The 26,948-nt window shown below is 34.6% G+C and overlaps 1 protein-coding gene across 5 annotated transcripts in view; it reads left to right on the top strand.

Annotated features, from left to right (window-relative positions):
• LRBA (LPS responsive beige-like anchor protein) overlaps nucleotides 1-26,948 on the top strand; it is a 736,826-nt gene that overhangs the window by 619,573 nt on the left and 90,305 nt on the right. For all 5 annotated transcript variants that reach the window (XM_023513466.1, XM_023513464.1, XM_023513465.1 and 2 more), the window contains one exon: nucleotides 21,528-21,695. In XM_023513466.1, the coding sequence (XP_023369234.1) occupies nucleotides 21,528-21,695 (168 nt within the window). The remainder of the gene's footprint in view (nucleotides 1-21,527; nucleotides 21,696-26,948) is intronic.

Genomic DNA, 26,948 nt, shown 5'->3' with positions numbered 1-26,948 from the left:
TACCAATATTGGGAATTAACAAAGTAGATAGGGAAACAGTCAAGTTGGTGAGAGAGTCTAGTTGAAAATGGGGTTTGGTATGAGTTGAAACATGTCAAGCAGGTCTGAGGAAAATGTGGACCAGACAGTCTATTAGTTATTTATTGCTGTGTGATAAATTACTCAAAAATTGGGCAGCTAAAACAACAGTAAACATTTTTTATTTCTCATTGTCCTTTTGAATCAGAAATTTGGGAGTGGCTTAGCTAAATGATTCTGACTTACTTGCTGTCTCATGAGATTGTAGTTAAGATGTTTGCTGTCTGTTTGTAGTCATCTGAAAGTGTGAGTAAGGTTGGATGATCTGCTTCTAAAATGTCTCATGTTGTTGGCACATTGGCAGAAGGCTTCAGTTTCACATGCACCTCTCTGTAGGACTGCTTGAATAGCCTCATTGTATGGCAACTGACTTTCCCCAGATTAGTAATCCAAGGATTACTGGAAAGGAAAACTGGAAAAAGAACTGACATCTAATTAGAATATATTCTGCATCAGCATATAATTTCATTCTGGTGGCTCGGCACCTGTGGCTCAAGTGGTTAAGGTGCCAGCCACATACACCTAAGGTGGCAGGTTCAAATCCAGCCCTGCCTGCCAAACAACAATGATGGCTGCAACCAAAAAAAATAGCCAGGCATCCTGGCGGGCGCCAGTGGTCCCAGCTACTTGGGAGGCAGAGGCAGGAGACTTGCTTGAGCCCAGGAGTTGGAGGTTACTGTGAGCTGTGATGCCACAGCACCCTACCCAGGGGGACAACTTGAGGCTCTGTCTCAAAAAAAAAAGAAAGAAATTAAAAAAAACATAATTTAATTCTTGTGATAGTATTATGAGGTGCATATTGTGTTTACATTATAAATATTAAGAAATTGAAATTTTAAAAACTTAAATATTACCCAAGATATTACTCAGGCTTGGACTTCAGATCTGTTAAAGTTTCCAAAACTACTTCATCAGATGGAGAGAAAATATTATAGTGATTTGAAATATCTACTTTGGAGACATAAGATTGTTTGAGAATTAATTGATATAATTTATAGATATGATCACAGGTACTCATTAGTAAGCCAGTACATACTGGCTATTTTTACTGTCATATTATCTTTGTGATTTAAGAACCAAAAGAAATCACAAGAAGTGAACAAAAAGAGCATTTTTGACAGAAAAATTAACTGCAGAATAAAAGATATTATATATGGTTAATCCAGGACATTTGGATTTGAATTGCATGGATTATTAAACCAAAGGTATATTAATGCTTAAAGACAGCTAAAGTGAGTAGAAAAGGAGGCTTTAAGAGGAAAATCATTCTGCTAAAGCCATCAAGAAGGCTGACAGGGAATAGGACTCTGATCCAGAGCCAAAATAATTGAAGAAAATGATGTATGCTTTATAAAGACAGTTCATAATTTGTCAAGGATAACTTTTCTTTTCTTTTCTTTTCTTTTTTTTTTTTTGAGACAGAGCCTCAAGCTATCCCCCTGGGTAGAGTGCCATGGCATCACAGCTCACAACAACCTCCAACTCCTGGGCTCAAGCGAGTCTCCTGCCTCCACCTCCCAAGTAGCTGGGACCATAGGTGCCCGCCACAATGCCTGGCTATTTTTTGGTTGCAGCCCTCATTGTTGTTTGGTGGGCCCGGGCTGGATTTGAACCCGCCACCTTAGGTGTATGTGGCTGGTGCCTTAGCCACTTGAGCCACAGGCGCCGAGCCTGTCAAGGATAACTTGATGAAACATTTTAAAGATGAGAATATAGATAGCATTATAATTCTTAAGCTTTATGATATCTTGAGTGTTAATTAATGTTAAGTCACATTTTTACCTCATAAATAAGGAAAACAGATTTAATGATAATTATATGTTTATATGAAAGTTTGTATAATACTGCTTAAGCTTGCTGTATGTTCTCAGCTCTTTGCTATAACCTGTTTTCCTGCTATGTCTTCATTAGACTGGAGTTCCCCCCAGGATTGTACAGGATTCCTCATTTGTCTTTTTACCACAGCACCTAGCAGAATACCCCAAACATAATAAGAGATAGTAAATATTAGATTCTTGCTGGAATGTAGTTATATAAGTGGTAGGAAAATTATGAATTCAATTAAACTTATGAGTTGAATTATTGCTTCTCTTACTATATGCCATGGCATGCTTGATGGAGTAAAGGGTATGAGATTCTTCTTTGGGGGTCTGCACTCCTTTCAATTTAGGGAGTACCAATAATAACTAATAACTTTTTTAGGTATGGGATCCAAAGAGAACAAAGAAGAAGAGACAGAGATATAAACATTTTTTTTAATTAATGAACTTTATTTTTTAGAGCAGTTTTAAGATTGCACAAAAATTGAGCAGAACATTCAGAGAATACTCTTCTACCCCTCCCATTATTCCTCCCCTAATTCTCTCTATTATTACATCTGGTATTAGTGTGGTACACTTCCTGTATTATAATTGATGAGCCTATATTGATAAATTATTAACTAAAATCTGTTGTTTATATTAGGGTTTATGTTATACGTTGCATGGGCTTTGACAAATGTATAAATATGTATCTACCATTGTAGCATCATACAGAATAATTTCACTGCCCTAAAAATCCACCGTGCTCTACCTGTTCATTCCACCTTCCTACTCCACCCTAGCTACCTTTGATCTTTTTATGGTCTCCATAGTTTTGCCTTTTCAAAAATATCATACATTTAGAACTATACAGTATGCAGCCTTTTCAGGTTGGTGTCTCTCATTTAGCGATATGCATTTAAGGTTCTTTCATGTCTTTATGTGGCTTAATGACTCGTTTCTGTTTATTGTAGAATACCATTTTATTATATGGATTTACCACAGTTTTGTTTATCCATTCACAGGTGTCTTGGTTGCATCCATGTTTTAGCAATTACAAATAAAACTTGTATAAACATTCATCCACAGGTTTTTGTGTGGATGTAAGTTTTCCTCTCATGTGGATAAATACCACACAGTGGAATTACTAGATCATACAGTAGGAGAAAGTTTAGTTTTGTAAAAACCTGCCAAACTGCCTTCCACTAAACAGTGTTAATGTACTCTGGTAAGCTTCATATAGAGTTACCACAGAGGCATTAAGGTAGAGGTAGCATAGTTAAACCAGAAGAGACGAGAAAAGAACAGGCATGAGGAAAACACACAGTTCTAAGGAACAAGTGTAAAGCTGTCAAAAAGACCAGATGTCAGTATCAAAATTTGTAGCATGGGACTTGGAAGAAGATTTTAGGGATAATAGTCTAGGGCTCTTAAAAGAAAAATGACTGCTACCTCGCTAATGCTCTTAAAGCACCCAAGGACAATATTGTGTGGAGAAACACATCAGCACCAAGTCAGGAAGTCCTGTGAGTTAAACTTGAAAACATTTTGCAAACAACCAATTTACTTCATTTGTATTTTCTTGTTATACATATATATAATACTTAATAAAATATATGTCTAAAAAGCTTGATAGCTCTGCCAATCTATATAAAACTAAAATTCTACATAAGAAAGCATTTTGTTATTATTATATTGCTGTTCTTTTCTTTCTCAGCAGTACATAAAATAAAGGTCGTAGGTCTAAAACATATTATATTTTATTAGGCATGATGCATTTATGTATGTTCAGTGACTATCACCTGAAGGTCATTGAACCCCTATGGCTGCCCAGCAATTTCTAAATATTCTAAACATAGTACCTTTGCCTATAAAAAGGCAACCTGGGCTAAATTCTAATTTCTCTGCTTTCAGCTCAATTATAGAGGTCAGCACCACTGGTTAGTTCCTTCTAATCAGAAGATCTGGAAGATACATACATTTTTGTCAGATGTATTTGATAACATTTGGTTATTTAATAGCATTTTTCAACACATGTTGCCCATGGAGAAGATAAATAATAAAATAATTAAAAGACATCAAGATAATATTTCTTAGGGGAAAAAAAATCACTTTAGTTTATTGTATTATATTTATTTCATTCTTTTTAAAGAAAGCAGCTACATTGGAACTATATCAGCTTCTGGGTGTCCAGTCCCTTATTCCCACAGTCCATACACCATCAGATATTTGAACACTTGAAAAAGTCTAATCTTTTTTCAGGCTATGTGCCAGTGAAACCAAATATGGTACACAAAAAGACATCTATCCTGTTAACATGAGTGAGAGGAAGAGAACAATTAGATACTGCAGCAGTGTTTTTAGATGTGTACATGAGAAACTCTTTTTAAAATGTTTTTTAAAATTACTTGACATCAGCATGTGTAAGTTAAACAGGATTTAGTTCCCATTATTTTCTTCCCTTAGAGCTGTCTTTCCAACAAGAATGATTAAGTGAAATATAAACACCACATGAAAAGTGGACTGGTTTTCAAACATTATAGTGATTTGTTTTTTTTAAATAAACAACTGATCATTGTTACCTTTAGTGAGGATATAGTATCTCCTAAGATCATTACATAATGAAAAGTAAATTTTAAATGTTCTTCTATAATGATAGAGTCCAAATGCTTCAGTAATGGTTTTAACTTAGATATTGTTTAAATTTAACTCTTTTGTTAGACTGTAAGCCAACACTATGTACATGCTATCTAGAATGGTAATGTGATGCCATATAACAGATATGTCATCCTTTCACTTTAAAAAAATTATGATTTAATGGACAATTTTGCTTTACAGTTTTGGGTTCTTCATTTTTAGAGGTATCAGAATTTTAAAATCTATGTGTTTAAGTATACTACTGACAGGAACATTTTCTAAAGCTCAGATAATAAACAGTAGTTTTCTCTGAAGGTAAGCTGTAAACTTGGGGGTATTATAAAGTGAGAATTGGTATCTCAGAGTGCCACAGTAGCACAGTGGACTGTGAAAATCTGGAACCCGGCACCTTAGAATAATGAGGATTAACCCATAAGTTATTAATAGCTGGATTTGAAGGACCTCTCACTCTTCTTGTATTGCTTTAAATCCTTTTAAATAGAACATTGGTGGCCTTTTAAAAACACAGCAATATACCATTTCTTAGTCTTTGCCTTTTTACTGTTGCTGTTTGTAAGTCATAGAAAATACCAACAGCTAGATTTTAGGGACAATATTGACAATCCTAAATGTGTTTATGTTGCCTTTGTTGTTTTAAATTCATTATCAGTATTTCTAAAGGAGAATATTTTTCAGAAGAATATTAAGGAATTAGCTAGAACATGTGGATAGACGTTTATCCCTCTCTTTGTGCTTTTTATTGGAATGCATTGCTAAAAGTGGCTTAGGGTATAAGCAAATTACTTCATTTTGATTCTGGTTGCTGAGCTCCTAATAGCTTTTAAATTTATACAGTTTTTGTTTAGCTGTCAAAACATTTAATTATATCATGCCCAAAGGTGTAAAGCTGTCAAATAAATCCGAGTTTAGGCATAAACATTTGCGAAGTTACATGTGCTACTACACCGTAGTTGTTACTGGGCAGTGAACCTGTTTGGGGGGAGGGGTGTGTCGAGGAACATTAACTCAGCAGGTACAGAACAACATTGGCCCAATGAATTGATGATTACTTGTAAAACAGCAGGTAGTAATGCCCCCAAGTCTTTGTAATTCCTCTTTATATAAAATTAAGCAGGCAAGAGGTGTGGTGGATTTTTTTTTTTGGCTCAATTTGCACTGTAAGAAAGCTAGCTGTCCTTTTGCAAACACATGTACTCCTTCTTTTATTACCTCAACCTTATTTTCTTTTCTCTTTAAAAATAAATGCACCTTCATACCTTATACTCCTCTTTCTTATGATAGAGTCTCCTGCCATAGGAAGAATGATTCCAGTGGTACTTTACAATAAAAGAAGTATTATAACTGATCAGCAGTTAATTATTATAAGGTTAAAGTTTTCTGTGTACAATATTTTTAAAGACAGAAACATTTTTTTAAAATGATGCTCAATATTTGGTTATTCATAAATAAAAATTTTTAGTATTTGATGACATTATTTGGAGGCAGATTGTTAGCATACATACTAATGCAGACTTCACTAATGCAAAATTCACTAAGAGGTAGGGGAGTAAAGTAAATTAGTTCTACTTTGAAGCTTTTATTTTCTTCCCCTTTCAAAATGATTGGGAAGGCCCTTGAGAGGCCCTTGAATGAAAGCTGCTTTTCATTAGTGCTACCAAATACCTACTTGAAAGAGTTGAGTTCTAACTGAACACCCACACAAGAGAAAGGGAAAGCTTCCTTTTTCTACTGGAGAACCATCAGCTAAATAGCTCTTGGCTTCTCTTTTCCAATCAGGTGGTTTCACATCAGAGTTAATTACTCCAGTCATTTATTCTAATCACCCTCCTCTATGGCTAGCTGCATTCTGTCATGGGGTGGCATCGTTTGAAGCCAGTTAAGTTTGAAAACCACTGCAGGGTACTTGAGGCTCATTAGTGAGGCCTATCCATGCCTGGCTTTGGATTTGCTCCCTGATTAACTCTGCATCTCTCTGCCTCGCTCCCTCCTCCCACTATCCACCAGCCCCCACTCCTCACCCCAGTCGCTCTTAAACAGCAATGTTTCAATTAACTCTTGCCGTGCTGTTTGTCTTTTCATCTACGTATTTAAGAAAAATTTAAGTGCTTATATTGCTACTAATACATTTGAGAGACTCCGGTCTTGTAACTGCTTCCTTTGAGTTGAATTTAACTGCAACTGTAGACATCCTACAAAGAAGTGTTATATTTTAGAGCAACAAAGGAGGAAAATACTGATGTCAGGATGAATACATTCATGTCCTTTATTCAGTTCTCCTAACCTAATAAAGGTAGTGATTCTAACTCAGATTTTACAGAACTATAGCATGTTTTACTAGCTATCGTAGGGTGTTTTCTGAAAAGCTTAGAAAATATCTCAAAACAGATTTATTTCTGTGACATTGTTTCATATCAGTTATGGTATTTTAGTTTAAAAGCATTTTTCAGATGGCACATTTAAGAGATGTCAGACTTACCAAAGTAAATAAGGTTTGTGCTACCTTTTAAAAAATAAAATAAAAAGCACATAATCAGTGTCCTGAATAGATTACGTTGATCAGTGTTAGTATGTGAAAAGTATTCAAAATATTTTCCAAAAATTAGCAAATCATAAAACCATTTGGGCAGGTCAATAAAATTGTTTAAGAAGGAAATAAGAGAAATTTTCTGTTTATTCTGCATAGTAGTTTGATTTAAGGAAGTTAAACAGTTTGTGTCAAAAATGGAGAAATTAAAATATATGAAATCACATTTTAGAAATGTCCACGAATGTTTAGAATTAGCAGAATGAACTCTTACTGCTGATTCCATTCCTGAAATAGTTTTCTGTTTAATGAATTGTCTCTTTATCACACATCTTTGAATTTAGCAACTAACATATTGGTATTCTCTGTGTTGTTCTGACAGCTGTTTTTTAAAAATTTTTACTGTTAAAATCTGTTAAGGAATATACAGTTTAGGTCCCAACTCTGACATTTACTAGCTGTGTGACATCAGGCAATATGCTTAAGCATTCTTAGTTTCATTTGTAAACCAGCCTTTAAAAATTTAGTGTTTATCTCATAGGATTATACTGTAAGGATTAATTAAAATAATCCATGGAAAACATTTAGCGTGAAGCTGGGTTCATTACAAACATTCACTGAATGTTAACTGCTACTGCTGTTGGTATTGTATTGTTCTTGTCATTTAGTCGCATTTCCCTCAAGTTGGTCTTCAGATGCATTCTTCTTATACAGTATACTGTCTTTCTATGGCCTCTGTCAAGTATATTATCCATATCATTTGCATTCATCTTCTGGACATTGTTGAAAAGAAAACAAAACCTTAAAAGATGATAGATGCTTTCATATCTACTTCACTATTTCTTTTTGTTTTCATGCAGTCATCCTACCTCAGATTTGGTTGTGTGGTTAACAAATTGCAGACATCTCATTTGCAAAGGCTAGTAATTAGAAATTCTTTTGTTTTTATTTTGCAGTTTTTGGCCAGGGCCAGGTTTGAACCCCCCACCACCTGGGGCTGAGTTTGAACCTGCCACCTCCAGTATATGGGGCCAGCGCCCTACTCTTTGAGCCACAGGTGCCACCCATAATCAGAAATTCTTTACATTTTTATACTTCTGCCAAACTAACACCGTATCAACTGTATCAACATTTTTATGGTTGATTTCATGCTTCTTATATAATGCTTTACATAGTCCCTGATGTATAGGCATTGAACTGTATGTGCTAAAATCAGAAGAATTTCTTAAATGCCATTTATTTATTCAACAGACATTTGTTAGAGGCCTACAGATTGTTAGGTCTGTGATCACAAAATCAGGAGACACCTGCCCTTTGGGGCTGCCATTATGAAGAGCAGAAGACATGGCAGTGACTAATTAGAGAAATAGATTAAGTGATATAGTCATTTATTCATTCAATAAATATTTTTGAGTACCTACTACATAATGGTCATACAGCAGTGAGAAGGAAGATATATAGGACCTACCCTTAGAATTTATTGTTTTGTGAGAGAGACAATAAATAAAATACAAATACAGATGGCGCCTGTGGCTCAAAGGAGTAGGCTGCCAGCTCCATATACTGGAGGTGGCAGGTTCAAACCTAGCCCCAGCCAAAAACTGCAAAATACATACATACGTACATACATACAGATATCACTATGATAATACATAATGTAATGTGGCAAATAATAAATACAGGATAGACATAAAGTTCATGTACAGTTTACTATGTTAAAATATTTTGAATTGCACACGAACTTTATGCCCACCTTGTATAATGCTTGTGATGATGTATCATGAAGAAGTAGGAAGACTACCATGAAAGCATTTATGGTGAATACACACACACTCATAATGAATTCTGAGGAAAGCCTTGTTCTGCTTCTTGGTGAGGTTGAGGAAGGCTTAACCAAGGAACCCCCTTTGGATCTTAGTTTTTAAGAATGAGTAGGGGTTTTCCAGGGAGTAAGATGATGGAAAGGGCATTATAGCTATAACAGCAGTGTGAACAAAGACATTGAGTTTATAGTGTAGCTACACTTAGTTCAAATGGTAGAGTTCAACATGTGTGAGAGAACTTTGAGTGTGAAGGTATGGATGGAGGCAGATTATATGAAAAACTCTTAATGCCTTATAAATAGTATGGACTTTTTCCCTTGTGGAAATGATGCTAACAAGATGATTCCTGGACCAGCAGTATCAGTCTCATCTGAGATCTTGATATACAGCCAAATTCTTAGACTCTGCCCATGATCTACTAAAATAGAACCTGCGGGTGGGAGCCTAGCAATATGTGTTTTAAGGCCTTGTCCAGGTGGTTTTCATATTAAAGTTAGATACCCCTGCTTCAGGGAAAGATGAAACATTAAAAATTTTAAGGAGAGCAGTTAGTACTTGATCAGGTTTTAGATAGCTATTACCACATAGTACAGTGAAGGGATTGAAAGGGGAAATTTTAGAGGGAAAGAGTTTGGATACTATTAGAATGATTGAACCAAGAAACAATGAAGCATGGAATCAAGGGTAGTCACAGTGGAAGGAAAAGAAAGAATGAACTAGGAAGATAGTAGGAGTCATATTGTCAGAGGTAAGGTTTTGGGGAGAATGGAAAGGGGAAGTAAAGATGATTGCCACGTTTCTGAATTGGCTACCTGGGTGAAGGACCTAGTTCCTAACCACAAAAGTAGAAAGGGAGCAAGTGTGAGGGGAAAAATTATTCATTTGCTTTTTTTTTTTTTTGTAGAGACAGAGTCTCACTTTGTTGCCCTTGGTAGAGTGCTGTGGTGTCACACAGCTCACAGCAACCTCCACCTCCTGGACTTAAGCAATTCTCTTGCCTCAGCTTCCCGAGTAGCTGGGATTACAGGTGCCCACCACAAGGCCCGGCTATTTTTTGGTTGCAGTTCGTCTGGGGCCGGGTTTGAACCCGCCACCTTCGGTATATGGGGCTGGCACCCTACTTACTGAGCCATAGGCGCCACCCATTTGCTTTTTGTTTGGAGGGGGAGGGCAGGTTTGAACCTGCCACCTCCAGTGTATGGGGCCAGCACCTTAATCCTTTCAGCCACAGGCACCGCCCTTAATCATTTGCTTTTAAATGAGTTCCCTAAAGTACACCAAAAGAAGTACTCTAAAGGGCAGTTAATGTTTTAGACTTGAAACTCTGGAAAAGAGTAATAATTAACTCTTTAAGGAGTTGAAGTTTGGTTCATCTAAGCCTGGATTTTATCAGAAGCAGGCAGCATGGGAATGAATTGTGAACTGACCACTAAACAAGTAAAAAGAGGAAAAAGACTCTGAAGTAGGAGGTGCGAGTGAGAAATGTAGAGAGAGGACCTGGAGAGAGTGTATTAAGCGAGGAGGACAGAGAGCTAGAAACAAACATCGTAATGCAGGGAGGTGAAGTGCAGAAAGACAAGCATCGATTGCATGCAGACAGTGATCTTTGCAAAAACATTTTCGGTGGTGGGCCTGTAACAGAAAGAGGAGAAACTAGTGAAGAAGTGAAAGCAGGGAGGGGTCCCACAGGCATAAAGAAATATAAATAACAAATGTATTTAATCGTTTCAAGAAGTTTCTATTCTTGATCTCATATTGCCTATGTTTTCACCACTGCATAAAAATAATGAAATAATACTGACCTCATTTACTACCCATCATTCCATAGATAATTCAGAAAGATTCAGAGCCAAGACTTAATTTTGGAATCATGGAGTGTTATTAAAAATGTTAAGAAGTCTGTAGGGGTTTATGAATGCATCCACACTATCTGCAGATTTCGCCTGTCTGACTTTCAGCAAAGATGATGTCCCTGGTACTAAATTGTAGCCTATGGCTACGTGGTAATTCCTAAAGTACATACCTGACAGAGATGAGTAGCCATTATGTAAGAATTCTAACCATGAACCTTTAAGGATGGAAAGGTAAAAGTTTAGCTCTTTTACCTTTATTGTGTGGAGGGTAGTCATAGTGCCATCTTGCAGATGTTGCCAGAGATCTATAAAAAAATTTCTTCAGAGATCTGTAAGTGGCTAAAGAATATACATTGTAGATGTGGAACATTATGTCTATTTCACATTTGAAGATATTATATTTCTGCTGTCATGTCCTAAGGTAGAGCCATTTGTCATGGCACTGAGAATTGTAATGACCTCTTCAGAACTGCACTGAAGGTCATTTTAGTCTGGCAAGTACTTTGTGCTTTGTAAGCTTTATCTTTTATTTTCAGTAGGATAAGCTGTATTTCAACAGTGTTAAATATTGTTAACTCATGCATTCTATCTTGTATCAAAATCTGCATGCAGATTCACTATTTGCAATGGACTAAAGCTCCACTGTCCAGGTTGTAACCACTAGTCACATATGGCCACTTGTGACTAATGTGTGTGGCTAATCTGAATCTTGATACACTGTACACTTGTTAAGTATAAAATGCATACTAGATTTCTAAGAATACAAAATATTTTTATGTTGATTACCTGAATTATATTTTTTATATTCTTAATTAAATATAATTACAAGAGCTATCCAGAAAGTATCCAGCCGTGAACTGTGAAAAAAAAAAAAGGCAGTCCTCAGACATTGTTAGAAATTGATTTTATCTGTTTCTTTTTATTTTTTAAAATGTAGCTGTAGAAAATTATAAATTACATGTATGGCTGCATATATTTCTGTTGGGCAACACTGGTGTGAGGTCTGGTGGTCATTTTGTTACCTAGGATTTTTTGGCTTAGGCATCCCACTATTGAGCATGAACAAATTTTAGTTATATTTTAATATTTAAACAATAACAAAAATTCTGTTTTAATTCTGTCTTGATCCAAAGCAAAGGCTTAAGGTTAACTTCAAGTCTGTAAAATAAAGTTCAAAATATTAACACTAGCCTCAAAACTTACCTAATCTTCTACCATATAAACTTCTACGTTGGTGTGCTTAAGGTCCAAACTGGAAACCTGGGTGTCATCCTGAATTCCCTTGCCTTCAACCCTTCAAATTGTAGTCAGTTACTGTTAACTAATAATTCTGAGGCCTGTCCTTTCTTCTTCATTCCCAGTGCTACTTTCTTAATTAGTCTCTCACTACCCCTCCCCTAGATTATTATAATAGACTTAGAGCTGACCTTTTACCTCCCCTTCTCTCCTTCAAATGGGACATCTCATTTCAGTATCCCCCAAATCTAGCACAGAGCAAGACCTGTATTAAGTACTCAATAAATGTTTGTTGAATGAATGGGTAAGAGAGCCACTAATATTAATCAAAAGTTGCAGAATGAAAAACACTTCTTAGTCTTATACAGTGTATCTGCAAATACATGTAGAAATTCTCTGGCTGAATTTATCAATGCTTCATATTCAGCAACTTTTACATTCATTTTCTTTAATTGAAGTTTTTCTTTATTAGATATTCTTAGGAGTGATAACATAACAAATATTGTATTTTGCCAAGGATTTGATTTGCCAATACATGTGTAAGTTTATGGCAGTCAGTCCAAGGAATCATGGTGCCAGGTAGACAGCTCCTTGTTTTTGTCTGGAGTCCCCATGGGATTAAACTACATCTGGCAATAAGTAGAGATTCTGGTCTGGCCATCTTCAAAGGCAAGAGACTGCTAGTATTTATCAGATCTATGTGGATAAGTAAATGGGAAGGGATTAAATTATTTTATTTTATTTTCCTTTCTTTTGTAACTGACTATAAAAGAAAAGCCCTAGGAGTCCTTATAGTCAATTAATACAGTTTTAAATGGCTGCTGAAGGGGAAACTAATTCGTTTTTCTATACCAACATGGGTAAATAAGGAATTTAGATTAATATGTTAACTAAGTATATTTTTATAATAGTTTATCTTAGCATAACAGCAGTTTATAGTCTTCAAAATTAACTATCTATGGATACATTACTAATTTTTTAAAGAGTTGACCATTTAGTACAGCTGTTTTAAACATTTTCATGTCTGCAAGTATTAGGTATCATGTTTGACATTTGGAAGCTTTTGTTTTTATATTTATTTGTGTAGGACAGTTTAGATTTGTCTTAAGGTAGGTTACTACCCCTTCCAAAAGGTGAGCCTGCCTTCCATAAAGGTTTGTATCTTTCTCCTTATGCCCCTTATATTCTTACCAGGTTATTAGTTCCATGGTTCAGTTTACCTGTTCTTGAAGCATGTTGGCTTTGCATTTAAATAAAAAACTAAAATGCTGTATTCCAGGTACTTGTCATGAAGTGTAATCTAGAACCTACCATTCAAAGCTCTAAGAGAAATAATGTTTATGCAGGATTGTTTGAAGACTATGTAGTCTTTCTGTTTGTCTATACTTTAAATCTATCCAAGGATTAAATCAGTCCCTCTGAGAGTCAAATACCTGGATTCCATCATATTGCCAAGGGAGGAATTTCTTATCTCAGGAATAGAAATAATGTGTTTTTCCAGGCCATCTGGTTTGTCTTTACATTTGGTTGTTTTTGACTTGTAATTGTCCGTGTTTCATCTTTATGTTGCCTGCCAAAAAGCTTAGCACCAAATCCATGGGTTCCTTCTAACAAGTCTATGGAATTTCATGGCATAATTTTTGTGTGATAGCTCCTTCTTATCCTTTATTTTTATCTTACTTTTGTTAAATTTCTCTTACTGTATATACATTATTGCAAGGTCTGTGAATTATTTCTGAACAAAGGCGCACAAAATGCAAACAAATAAAATAGATAGTTATGATTATTTCCCTATCCATTCTTATTAAACTAGAATTTTTTTAAAAGCTCCATATCTTTATGTGTATTATACTATAACTAGTTGAACATATCTCTGTGTTATGAATTCCTAGATTTTTAGATTAAGAGTGACCAAAGGTTGAAATGTTAATTAAATGTTTTAATGTTCTGTGGTTCTAAAGAAAATAGTTGGATAAAATGTCAGCATATAGGAGTACTTTAAACATTAAAAAAAAAAAAAATCATCTCTCTGAAAAGGAGGGTAATTGTACAAGTTTGCCTAATCCTTTTGATCTTGGCACACAGCAATACAGACTTCAGTTGAGATTAAAACTATGAATTTCAAAGGAAACATGGCCTTCAGTGTGTAAAATATATAACAGCTGGTTGACTAGTCCATTTAAAACTACACAATAACAATCGTAGACAGAATGATTCTCCTGCCAAAAGATGCTTGAGTGCTTGATGGTTATATCAAGATACGATACTAACTCACACTTTTCTTTAGTAATGATACAAATGTAGAAATGAATCGTGCATTGCCCACTCCCAAATCTCTCTTCTGTCCAACAGTTCAAGGGCAGTTTAGACATATAGAACCCCTTTTAGGCATTGCTCTATCTGCTTTTCATGCTGATCTTAAATATATTGTTGACTAAATTTCATTTTTAAAAACTGTCAGATGCAACTTTTATTCTTAGCATCCCACAACTGTTTTCTACTTCTTTGATCATCCATTTTTTTCTCTCTTTGGCTTCATGATTTATTGAACTAATGTCCAGCTTCACACATATTTTTAAGCTCCCCAAATTAAACTTTTTTGTGTAAGTCATATAAAATTTGTTTCATATTTTGGTTATATATTAAATATTTGTGCTATGGTAAATTTCTGAACTCTGAAGCATTGTGATATTTGTATGTGTAATTGTAATCATTATGGGGGAAAGTGAAACTCAGGTTATAATTTATTAAATACTCAATATTCCCACTGTTGAGTTTTACCTGAACAAGTAATTCTTAATAGGTTAAATTAATACAGTTTTTGATAACATGAGAATTGGTATAAATTTGACACTTCTAATGAGTCCCATTCAGAAAACATATTTGCACTTTAAACATTAAAAAATGTTCTTTGCTAAGAGCAGTTTACAATCCTTAAAATTAACTGTCTATGGATACATTACTAATATGAGTAAAAATATGAGTTGATTTGTCTGTGACCTGTGCTATTTGAAAATTTTTATACAGTATAGCTAACAGCAGATTTCCTTTTCTTTCAATTTATTTCAAAGAAGTAAATTGCCTTTAGGTAAATTAAAAATTTGCTAAAGTTACTCAGGTTCAGGACAAATTCAGAGCCAGCATTTAAGGAGTTAATGTATCTTATTAGGGGGACAGGAAATCTGGCAACTATTGTAGAAACTAGACCTAATGGTGCACACAAACAATTTGTCAGTCTTCTTAAATGTGAATAGCTTTCCGCAAAGTGGCTGCTCTTGCTTTGTTTGAACAGGCTAAACTTTTCCTTTTTGGACTTTAAATCTTAGAAGTGAAATGTGATCCACATATTCAATCAAAATCATTTAATTCAAAGCATATTTTGATTGGAACAAGGTTGACATGGAAAGAAACTCTAGAATAAAAAAGTTGAAAGGACTTTATATCATATATTTAACAGGAAAATTTGAAACAGTTCTAATTAGGCTGAAAAAAACAGCTTTCTTCAATGTAAATTACAAAGGTCATATATCAATGTTAAGGAAACATTACCACTAGTGTTTGAAATCCAGCACATGCAAACATAACAGACCTGTTCATTTTAAATCTCCTGTGTGTGTGTGTGTGTGTGTGTGTGTGTGTGTGTATAGGAAGAAGGCTATATAAACGTGTTTAAAATGAAAAATACAACTCCAAGCTTATGATTTTGTTGATTACCTTCTGGCCAGACCAAACATCAATCCCTTTAAAATATATTGCTAGCTATGCTCAAATGAATTAAGACTCTTAATTATAAGTATAGTTAAAAATTTATAAAGCTAATTATTCATCTTTCATTATAAATATGATTATACATTTTATAATTAAATGTAAATCAAGTTAGGAGGATTTGTCAGCAATTTTTGTTTTCTTATTTAAAACTTACAGCTGTAGCATGTTGTATCTTGGAACTGAATCAGGCCTTCTAGAAGTCTGAGAATGGAAGTAGTGGTACAGGTGTACAGAAACGTGTATCTGGACTGCCTAGGCCTATTTCCTTCTGTCATATCTTTATATGCTTAAAAATTTGTAAATAATATTTGATCTTATTTTACTTTTTGTAAAAATCATTTATCTCATAGATATCACTAGTTTTGTTTAGTTGCTTTATTTAATGGTACAGAGTAAGAACATTTAGCAAAAGAATAAATATTAGTTTTTCTTGCTGATAGCACTCCCACAAACACGGTAACATTCCTAAAATCCATGCCAGACTTTCTGTAAGAGGTGTGGCAAGCATTGACCCCACAAAGTGACACAGTACTTACAAGAAGGGCGAGGATTCTCTGTGTTTCCAGAAAAAGTCACATTATGACTGGAAGCAGAGTGGCTATGATGAGCAGACTTAAGCGGATTGTCTACAAAAAGGCTAAAACTACAAAGAAGATGGTATTGAGGATTGAATGTGGAGCCCAACTGCAGATCTAAGAGAATGCTGGCTAGGAAGAGATCCAAGCATTTTGCACTGAGAAGAAAAGGAAGAGAAAGGGCCGAGTGATCCAGTTCTAAGTGTCATCTTTTGTTATGTTATGAAGGCAATACAGTCTTGAGGTTATGTCCAAATATAAAAAATATGTATTAGTATTAATCTAGGAATGACACATATGAGAAACGCAAATAAACAAGTACGATTTCTTGGTCTTGAGGAAATTGCTAGAGTATCACAAAAGCATGCATATGTAAATAATGCCTTTGATTTTAGAATTTTTATTTTCAAATGGGTTAGAATTTTAGGAAAAAACAAACTATTTTTACATGTTATTTTATTTAACTCTTGTATAGAAAACAAGTATAATTTTATATAACATTTTATAAGTAAATCTATTTTTTTAAAGGGTTAGTTTTAGGATAATATAGATTGTATTCTTTCAGTGAGATCTGTTATACACATATCCATATAGTTATAATTATGTCTGACATAGGGTTACACAAACCATTTATTTATGAATAATTTACTATTATCTTTTTAATAGTAATGCTTTAATATGTTGATATTCTACATGTGGACCAAACAAATGAAAATTACTAATAAGTGTTTGTATTTGACATCTGTATACTGTTCTTTTTAGCGTATCTCAAGTGTTTTAGTCTCTGCCTAATAGATCTCATTAAAAAAACAGATATCAGCCCCAAGACAGTTTGTCAAGACTAATATGAGTCCCCCTGGATTGGATTGACAATTCGTGTGAGGCTTCATATGATAGTCTTTTCATAGTCTTATTTGATCCTTAACAATTGGACATTAGTCACTGATTTATTTTATAATAACTCAGATGAGTTGAATATTACTGTATTGTGTCGGACATTTTAGTGGATTTTCTTTTTTACAAATTTTACTCAGAGCACACATTGGATGTAAATGATGTATCCAGCCTGCTAGGGGAGTACTAACAATTGATTGGTTACGTTTGAGAGCAGCATGGGGAAGAATGTTACTATCCCCTAGCTGCAAACCATATTTAACTTGAGTCTTAATGAGGACTGTCTGTCCTAAAGGCTTTGAAAAAATCTCAAATGCTTAGCATTCCAGTGGCATTTTCTTTTTCTTTCTTTTCTTTCTTTTTGTTTGGTGAATAAAATTTGTGGATCTAAGTAAGAATTTTATATAGAGTATTTTTAATCTTAATATATAAACAAGGGTTTTATAGAACTATAATACAGGTTTTGTGATTTAAATTCCTGAATTTCATTTTGAATGATTTTCTGTATGTTTTTTTTTTCTTTTAATTTTTTCCTACTTGTCCTTCCCTTTCCTTCAAGTCCTAAGTGCATTTGTTTATTAATCTAAACTTTGGGATAGACAAGTGTCATTTGCTAATAATGTCTAAAGGATATTAAAATTCTAAACTTTGTATTAAAATGATTTCAGAACATCTTAGAATTCTCTTATATTCATCAGTTATTCTTTTTAAAGCTTTGTTATGTTGCAGGGTATGTTTGAAGCTGACTAATGAAATTACTAATTTAGGTTTTAAAAAATTATTTAAAGTTTATTCATGAAGGTAACATGTTTATCAACTTCTGGAAAAAAATTGCCAGTAGTTTCTTGAATTACTGATCAACCCTTTAAGGACTGAGCTGTGACAATGTAAGGTGAGGGCTGAGTCATGGTATTATGCTTTCCTCTGCATGTGTATTTGCAGCATAATATGAGCATACAATATCTTTGCATTCAGCATTTTTGCTTAAAATTCTGATGCACTGTCAAGCTGTAAAGCTATAAGCATCTAAATTTAACCAACTTCACCATTTTGAATATGCAGAAAGTAGTTAACCATAAGGAAAATTCAACAGTTCTTTGTGTGATAACACATAAAATAAAATTGCCCTAGTTTTTAGAGCTTTAATATTGAGAAAATTCATTTGTACCTCATTTGCTGAGCCTTCTAGAATTTTATGGTCTCAGATCACAACACCATGGACACTCAAGAGACTCCTGACTGTTTTATCTTATTAAACAATTTTGAAATCATTAATTTTTAATTAGCTTGGATGCAGTTTTTTTATCGTTTCAATAGTGCATGTATATGAACTAAACGTTTTTTATTTAAACTACTGGCGAGAGTATTATTTACATAAATAAGAGTGGATTCTTTCTAAAAGTACATACTGTGAGTTTCCTTCATATAGTCATACTTTTGTGGACTCAGGAATATTACATGCTAATTTATTACCATAGAGGTTTCAGCAGTTTATGAACTTAGATTTAGCACAATAACCAAAAAGGATATAAGCTCAAAGATATGTATACGTCCTTCCCTGATTGAAAGTTCTAATTAAGTGAATTGGAGAAAATTAACTGAAATTAGCTGTCAGAAAGTCACATTTAAATGAGTGATGAGCTAGTCTGGCAGTAAACATTTAAATGATATAAATTGCCATTTAAGTGTATGGTTTAATGTTTGTCATGCATTAATGTGACATGAGACTGCAGTGACAATCAAGCAGCTTGCTCTAATTTGAACATATTTAGGGCTTTTGTGTGGAGTGCACTGCACACAAATTAAGACAATTGCTGTTTTTATGTGTCATTTTAAACACCCCATCCCACCCCACCCCATCCCTTCCGAAGGCCTAAGTTAATGAAACAACGTATCATTTTTGTGTATAACTTGCATTAGTAGCCTTGGTTTTTAGATTATTTTAAATTCATATACTTAAAATAGGAATTTCCTTAAAATTATTACAAGCCCTTTACTTCTTATTCCAAATAAAATACATAGCAGTTTTGTGCTCTCTTCTGTTTACTACATTTATAAATGTAAGGCATTTTACTAAAATAATAACTTTCTCATTTGAAGCTAGCTGAATGTATTTTAGGCACATGTCATTTGAAATATACTTTAGAATGTGAGAATTGCCTAATCAGTTACAAAATTATATTTTACATTTTATAGTATGTGATATGTGTTATGAGGCCATGTTAAATGTCATTAGTTACAAGAAATATATTATTTGTATTATCCATAAACATTTTTTCTTTTTTGTATGCACTTACTTTAATAAAGCCTACATTTACACTACTATATACCTGTGAACTAATAAGAACATTTTTTGTCACAAGATGGGTTATATCTTATTGGTTGCTTGCTATAGAAGTTCTTCAGTTTTGCTTTAAAACCAACAAATATCTTATATTTATAACATAGCAGTAAGCATACCAAAAATATGTCACAGTCATTTACCTATTACTTTAAAAATAAGAATTAATTTCAGTGAGATTCCAGATATAACCTGGCATAGTGGGCTCCCTTTATCTGTAGTTTCACATTCCACAGTTTCATTTACCTGTGGTTAGCTGAGGTTCAAAAAACAGGTGAATGCAGTAGAGTAGGACACCTTGAGAGAGCACATTCACCTGACTTTTATTATAGTATTTTTTATGGTATTTTGTTGTAATTATTTTATTATTGTTATTGATCTTACTATGCCTAATTTATAAATTAAGTTTTATCAGAGGTAGGTAGTAGATACATATGTATTGGGAAAAAATAGTATATATTTATATGTAAGTCATTATAAAAGTTTTGAGATACACAGTTATTAAGAAATATAAAATCTACATAGACAAATGAAGTCCTCCCAGCAACACCAATAAACCAAGCAAGTTAAACCTTGGCATAGGTGAATCAGAAAAGATGCTGTTGACTGTGTTTCTTGGAAATGAAATAATGGACCATAACACAATCTTATCTCAAAACTTACATAGTACCAGTGCTTCATGCCTATAATCCTAGCACTCTGGGAAGCATAGGCAACTGGATTGCTTAAATTCAGGATTTCGAGACCAGCCTGAGCAAAAGCAAGACCTCATCTCTATTAAAAAAGAAAAAGTAATGTGGTGGGCTTCTGTAGTCCCAGCTACTCGGGAGGCTAAGGCAAGAGGATCGCTTAAACCCAGGAGTTTGAGGTTGCTGTGAGCTATGATGATGCCATGGCACTCAACCCCAGGGAGACAGAGGGAGACATCAATTCAAAAAAACCTCAAAAACCTTTCATAGGGACACACATTGACACACATATAAGGTTCAGTACTATCCATTGTTTCAGACATCCACTGGAGTTCCAGGAAGGTATCCCCTGCAGATAAGGGGGGACTGCTGTATACTTTTAGTTAAGCTTCAGAGTTTATAAGTTTGAAATGCTTTGCTTTCAATAGCATTATTTTTTTGTAAACTAGTCCATAAAGCTAAACTTTTATGTTATAATAATTTTGAACAATATTAAATAATATAAAGATGAATACTTGCCAAAAAAATAAGTGTCCTATTTTTAAAACTTGTTAGTATGTATAACTTTATTAAATTCAACAAATATTTATTGGTATCTATTTTGTTTTAGCCACAGTACTAGTCACTGGGAATATAGTAATGAATAGGAAGTGAATCTTGTGCCCAGCATTTCAACTGAATACTTGATTATGTTCATTCATTATTTATTGGACACTATTATGTTAATAGCATCAAATATTTGGCCTGGTTTTATAATTCAGTAATTATAAGTATCCCCTATAAAATCTAATTTGTTAGCATAAAAACTTAATCAAAATAACTCAATAATTTGGTTACACTTATAGATTATAAAATATTTTAATTCTAGAAAAATTATAAATATTTCAAGCGTCTAGTAAATTTTTAATGTTTTTACATTTTCTTTCTCGGAGTAGCCTTTGCATTGTCTGACCTCCTTCCTTTGAAGTATAAATTGAGTCCTGTCAGGCCCTGAGTAACAAATGTGACCAAGGTAGCCCTACCACTGTGCTTACCATACAATAGAATACTGAAACTTAAGCAATTATTATAATTTAGCATAACAAATACCACAGATTCTCTTGATTATAAACAAAGAACAGATTCTAGTTGAAAGCAGGACATCAGAATAAGTTTTGTTTTTTTAAAGTCTCTGTTCACAGTAAATTTAACATTAAATTTTATTGCTTTTCCTAAATATGTCTATACCAAATATACTGTATTTTTTAAATAAAACTCAGCATAGTACTATAATCTACACTTTTTTTCAGGCCCTGGAGAGTGAATTTGTTTCCTGCCAACTTCACCAATGGATTGATCTCATTTTTGGCTATAAACAGCAAGGACCAGAGGCTGTCCGAGCCCTGAACGTGTTCTATTATCTGACCTATGAAGGAGCTGTCAATCTGAATTCGATAAATGATCCTGTGTTGAGAGAGGTAAGTTTTCTGACTGTGACAGAAACTTATAGTCAGATATTGTTAAACTAGAAAGTACTAAATAGCATCTTCCTCAACCTTTCATTATAAGAAATTAAAACCAGGTAGGTAAAGTGACTTAACTAGGATATTCTATCAAGTAGTGACCTTGCTGGAACTTGAACCTAGGACTTAAAAATGTTTGACTTAATATAAAATGAGAGCTTTTTCAATTTGAACACATTAAGGTATCACTAGTCATGTATACTTTTTATTTAACTTTGGAGGCTACTCATCTGATTTAAAATATTAGGAAAATAGTAACTCACTGAAGATATAATTGTGAGCATTAATTTATGTATTTGTAAATACATACGAGAACATATAACTATGTAGAAGTAAATAGTGGGACTGAACTCTAAAACCTTTCCTCTGTCATTAAGTTGGTGTTAGATGTATTCAGACTTGTTTTATCTTTACTTATTTTCTAAGGTAAAACATTCAAAACATAATGTTGGCAAATACAGCATTCACCTTGCCTTTTTAGTGTTTCTAATCAAATTATACACTTTCTTAACTCTAAGATACCTCACATGAAAAATTATAGAATTGAACAGACATAACCTTAATCTATACAATTCATTTTATTTTTTTTGAGACAGAGTCTCACTTTGTTGCCCTCAATACAGTGCTGTGGCAGCTCACAGCAACCTCAAACTCTTGGGCTTAAGTGATTCTCTTGCCTCAGCCTCCCAAGTAGCTGGGACTACAGGTGCCTGCCACAACGCCCAGCTATTTTCTTTCTTTCCTTTTTTTTGGTTGTAGTTGTCATTGTTGTTTGGTGGGTCCGGACTGGATTTGAATCCACCAGCTCTGGTGTATGTGGCTGGCACCCTAGCTGCTAGAGCTACAGGCACCAAGCCAATCTATGCAATTTTAGAACAGAACTATATTTTAAAAACTAGAAACTTCGATTTATAGGAAAGTATCATTTTAAATAGAATGTTATTTGTAAGGTGTAGGTTTTACCATTTTTTACTAGCACTTGATATATTCCTTCATAGTTCTACTATGACCTAACCATATTGAAAGTATAAGTACATATTTATATAAAGTGGCATATTATCACCGAACTGATGTGCTCAATAAAAGTTAGCACACAAGCAGAAGCAATGTGTACCAAATATATCTGCCTTAAATTGTATAAGTTTTAAATTGTTCTTTTTTAGTTTTAAAAACTATACGGAGGCAGAGAACTGGGTCAGATAAACTCTTAAAGACTCTTCTCTTTTTTTCGTTCTTTGAAAATGTCCCTTTCAGAGTCATTTTATTTTATTAAAGCAATAATTGACTGCATGACACAGAACCATACATAGGATTCTGTACATGGAGTTGAGGTTAGAGCAACACACAAGTGGTATTACAAAACCATACATAATTTCATTGTGAAAGTAGAATAGCATAGGCCTATTTACTTTCTCTTTTATTTGTTCGGACAATATTTTATCAGTGTTACTTTACTCTTATTAATTGCCCATAGTTCTTCAACAAATATGCCACCTGTTTTTATTTTTTCATGTTTCCTTGTAGTAATTATCCATATCTCTGCACAGTTCATGTATAACTGAATTCACACTGTGGAAGGGATTTTATAATATCCAGTTTTACTTAACATATCAGCATATTTATTAGGTTGCTATATATTATCTGTATACTTTAGATTTTGAATATTTATAATATTCCATAGAGTTGCTATGAAAGTGTACTTAACACTATTTCTCCCAACTTGGGATTGTATTTTTTAAAAGACTTATCTTTTAGTATCTCCACAATGATATAACTGGCTCTACTTTCTCTTCATTGAAGTTATGCAACATTTATATGATAAAGATAGCCCTCAGGCTCGGCACCTATACCATGGTGGTTATGGCACCAGCCACATACACCGAGGGTTGGTGGGTTCAGACTCTGCTAGGGCCAACTAAACAACTGCAACAAAAAACTAGCTGGGCTTTGTGGCGGGCACCTGTAGTCCCAGCTATTTGGGAAGCTGAAACAAGAGAATCGCTTAAGCCTAAGAGTTTGAGGTTGCTGTGAGCTGCGACACCATGGCACTCTACCAGGGGCAACATAGTGAGACTCTGACTCAAAAAGAAAAAAGATAGCACTCAGCCTCTATCTGTTTGTCATGGCTAGTTAGAAAGTAAAATGTTCAATCAGCTGGTCATTTCTGCTATAGGTTTCTCTATGTGGTTGGTTCTTTGTTTTCATTCTGGTCTGACAACAATCCCCATATATACACCAGTGATTAGTAAAGAAATTTATTGTAGGGTGCTGGCCCCATATATCGAGGGTGTCAGGTTCGAACACGGCTCTGGCCAAACTGCAACAAAAAAATTGCTGGGCGTTGTGACAGGTGCCTATAGTCCCAGCTACTGCGGAGGCTGAGGCAGGAGAATTGCCCTAAGCCCAGGAGTTGGAGGTTGCTGTGAGCTGTGATGCCCCAGCACTCTGCCGAGGGCAATAAAATGAGACTCTGTCTCAAAAAAAAGAAAAAAAAGAAATGTACTGTTAACTTAGGACTACAGTCTTGAAGAGCATTGTCCAGAACTTTTTGCAGTGATGGAAATATTCTATATCTGCACTGTCCAATATAGTAGCCATGATCCACATGTAGGTATTGTGCATTTGAAACGTGGCTAGTGTCACTGAATAACTGAATGTTTAATTTTAGTTAATCGTTTTTTCTTTTTTTTAAAACAGAGTCTCATTCTGTGCCCTGGGTAGAGTGCTGTGACATCATAGTTCACAGCAACCTCGAACTCCTGGGCTCAAATGATCCTCCTTCCTCAGCCTCCCAAGTAGCTGGGACTTTAGACACCTACCAGGATGCCTAGCTACTTCTTCTACTTATAGTAGAGATGGGGTCTTACTCCTGATCAGGGCTGGTCTTAAACTCCTAAGTTCAAGCAATCCACCCACCTCTGCTTCTCAGAGTGCTAGGATTACAGATGTGGACCACTGCACCTGGCCTAATTTTAGTTAATAAAAATTTAGATAGGTACATTTGACTAGTGGCTGCAATATTAGACAGTGGAAATCTTAGAAGTCTCTTATGTATGTCTTTCATGACCACATTTTCTGATTCTGAGTTTAGGCCGTGTGTTCAGACAAAATAGGACAATAAATGTTTGGTAACTTAATAGGATATTTGAAACTGGACATATTTCATTTAACGTTAGACATGTAGTATATAGTTGAAAAATTATATTTAAATATAAGCATTATATTTAAAATTATATTATAATAATATAAATATTATATTAAATATACATTATATTTTTCCTTCACCTAAAATAACACATTGTAACTATTTTTTTTTTACATTATAGCTTTATTTTATTATTATTATTATTTTTCAAGAGACAAATGTCTCACTTTGTCACCCTTGGTAGAGTGCCGTGGCAACCTCCAACTCCTGGGCTTAGGCCATTCTCTTGCCTCAGCCTCCCTAGTAGTTGGGACTACAGGCACCCACCACAACCCCCGGCTATTTTCTTGTTGCAGTTTGGCTGGGGCCTGGTTTAAACCCGCCACCCTCCATATATGGGGCCAGCGCCCTACCCACTGACCCACAGGTGCCGCCCTACATTCTAACTTTAAATAAAAGTTTCTTGTGGTAAAACAAATACATATAACATAAGATGACTTTTACCATCTTTGAGTGTTCAGTGCATTATAAATATTCACATTGTTGTACAACCGACACTATCATTCATTTCCAGAAATTTTTTGTCTTCCCAAACTGAAATTCTTCATGTGTTAAACAATAACTTCCCACTCTTCCTCTACCAATTTTTGGCAACTACCATTCTACTTTTTACCTCTATAAATCTGACTATACTGTGTATCTCAGGTAAGTGAAATCAGAATAGATTTATTCTTTTGTGTCTGGCTCTTTTTACTGCGCATAGTATTTTTAAGGTTTGTTCACATTGTATCTTGTGTCAGAATTTCCTTCCTCTTTTAAGGTTGATTAGTATTCCATTTATGTATATACCACATTTTGTTTATTCATTCATTTATTGGTGGGTATTTTAGATTGCTTCTATCTTTTGGCTATGGTGAGTAATACTAGTATGAACATTAAATGGTATACAAGTATCCTAGTCTCTGCTTTTAATTCTTTTGGATATATACCTACAAATGGAATTTCTGGAGTATATGGTAATTCCATGTTTAACTTTTTCAAGAACCAACATACTTGGCTCGGTGCCTGTAGCTCAAGTGGCTGGGGCACCAGCCACATACACTGGAGCTGGTGGGTTTGAATCTTGTCCGGGCCTGCTGAACAACAATGACAACTACAACCAAAAAAAAAAAAAAAAATAGTTGGGCATTGTGGCGAGTGCCTGTTGTTACTTGGGAGGCTGAGGCAGGAGAATAACTTAAGCCCAGGAGTCAGAGGTTACTGGGCTCTGATGCCACAGCACTCTACCCAGGGTGACAGCTTGAGGCTCTGTCTCAAAAAAAAAAAAAAAAAGAAACAACATACCAAATAAGTTTTTAATATTCTCATGATCATCATTTCCAGAAGACTATATAATACTTTTTCTGGATATGGTGACTCATGCCTATAATTCCAGCAGATGCAGAGGGTAGGCCAAGAGGATCTCTCATGGCCAGGAGTTTGATACCAGGCTAGGCAACATAGCCGGCCCAATCTCTAAAATAATAAAAAAAAATTAGCTGGCATGATTGTACATCCTGTCGTCCTAGCTACTCAGGAGGCTAAGGCAGGAAGATTGCAGGAGCCCCAGGAGTTTAAGGTGATAATGAGCTATGATTATGCTACTTCACTCTAACCTGGGTGAAAGAGTGGATTCTATCTCAAAAAAAAACTGTTTAAAAGTTTGCTTTTGAAGTTTTTTGACTTCCCTTTCTTCCCTACAACCCTGATGAGTTAAATATTAGAAAACTAAGCTTCAGCTGGGCGCAGTGGCTCACACCTGTAATCTTAGCACTCTGGGAGGCTAAGGCAGGTGGATTACTTGAGCTTAGGAGTTCGACCAGCCTGAGCAAGAGTGAGACCCTGTCTCTAAATAAAAGAAACAGTTAGGAGTTGTGGCTGATACCTGTAGTCCCAGTTACTTGGGAGGATGAAGCAAGAGGATTACTTTGAGCCCAAGAGTTAGAGTTTGCTGTGAGCTATGACATTATAGCACTCTACCAACGGTGACAAAATAAGACTCTGTCTCAAAAAAAAAAAAAAAA

The sequence above is a fragment of the Otolemur garnettii genome, unplaced genomic scaffold (assembly GCF_000181295.1).
Source record: "Otolemur garnettii isolate 467f Iridium unplaced genomic scaffold, OtoGar3 scaffold00041, whole genome shotgun sequence".
Classification (NCBI taxonomy): Eukaryota; Metazoa; Chordata; class Mammalia; order Primates; family Galagidae; genus Otolemur; species Otolemur garnettii.
This window is presented reverse-complemented; position numbering and strand designations above follow the sequence as displayed.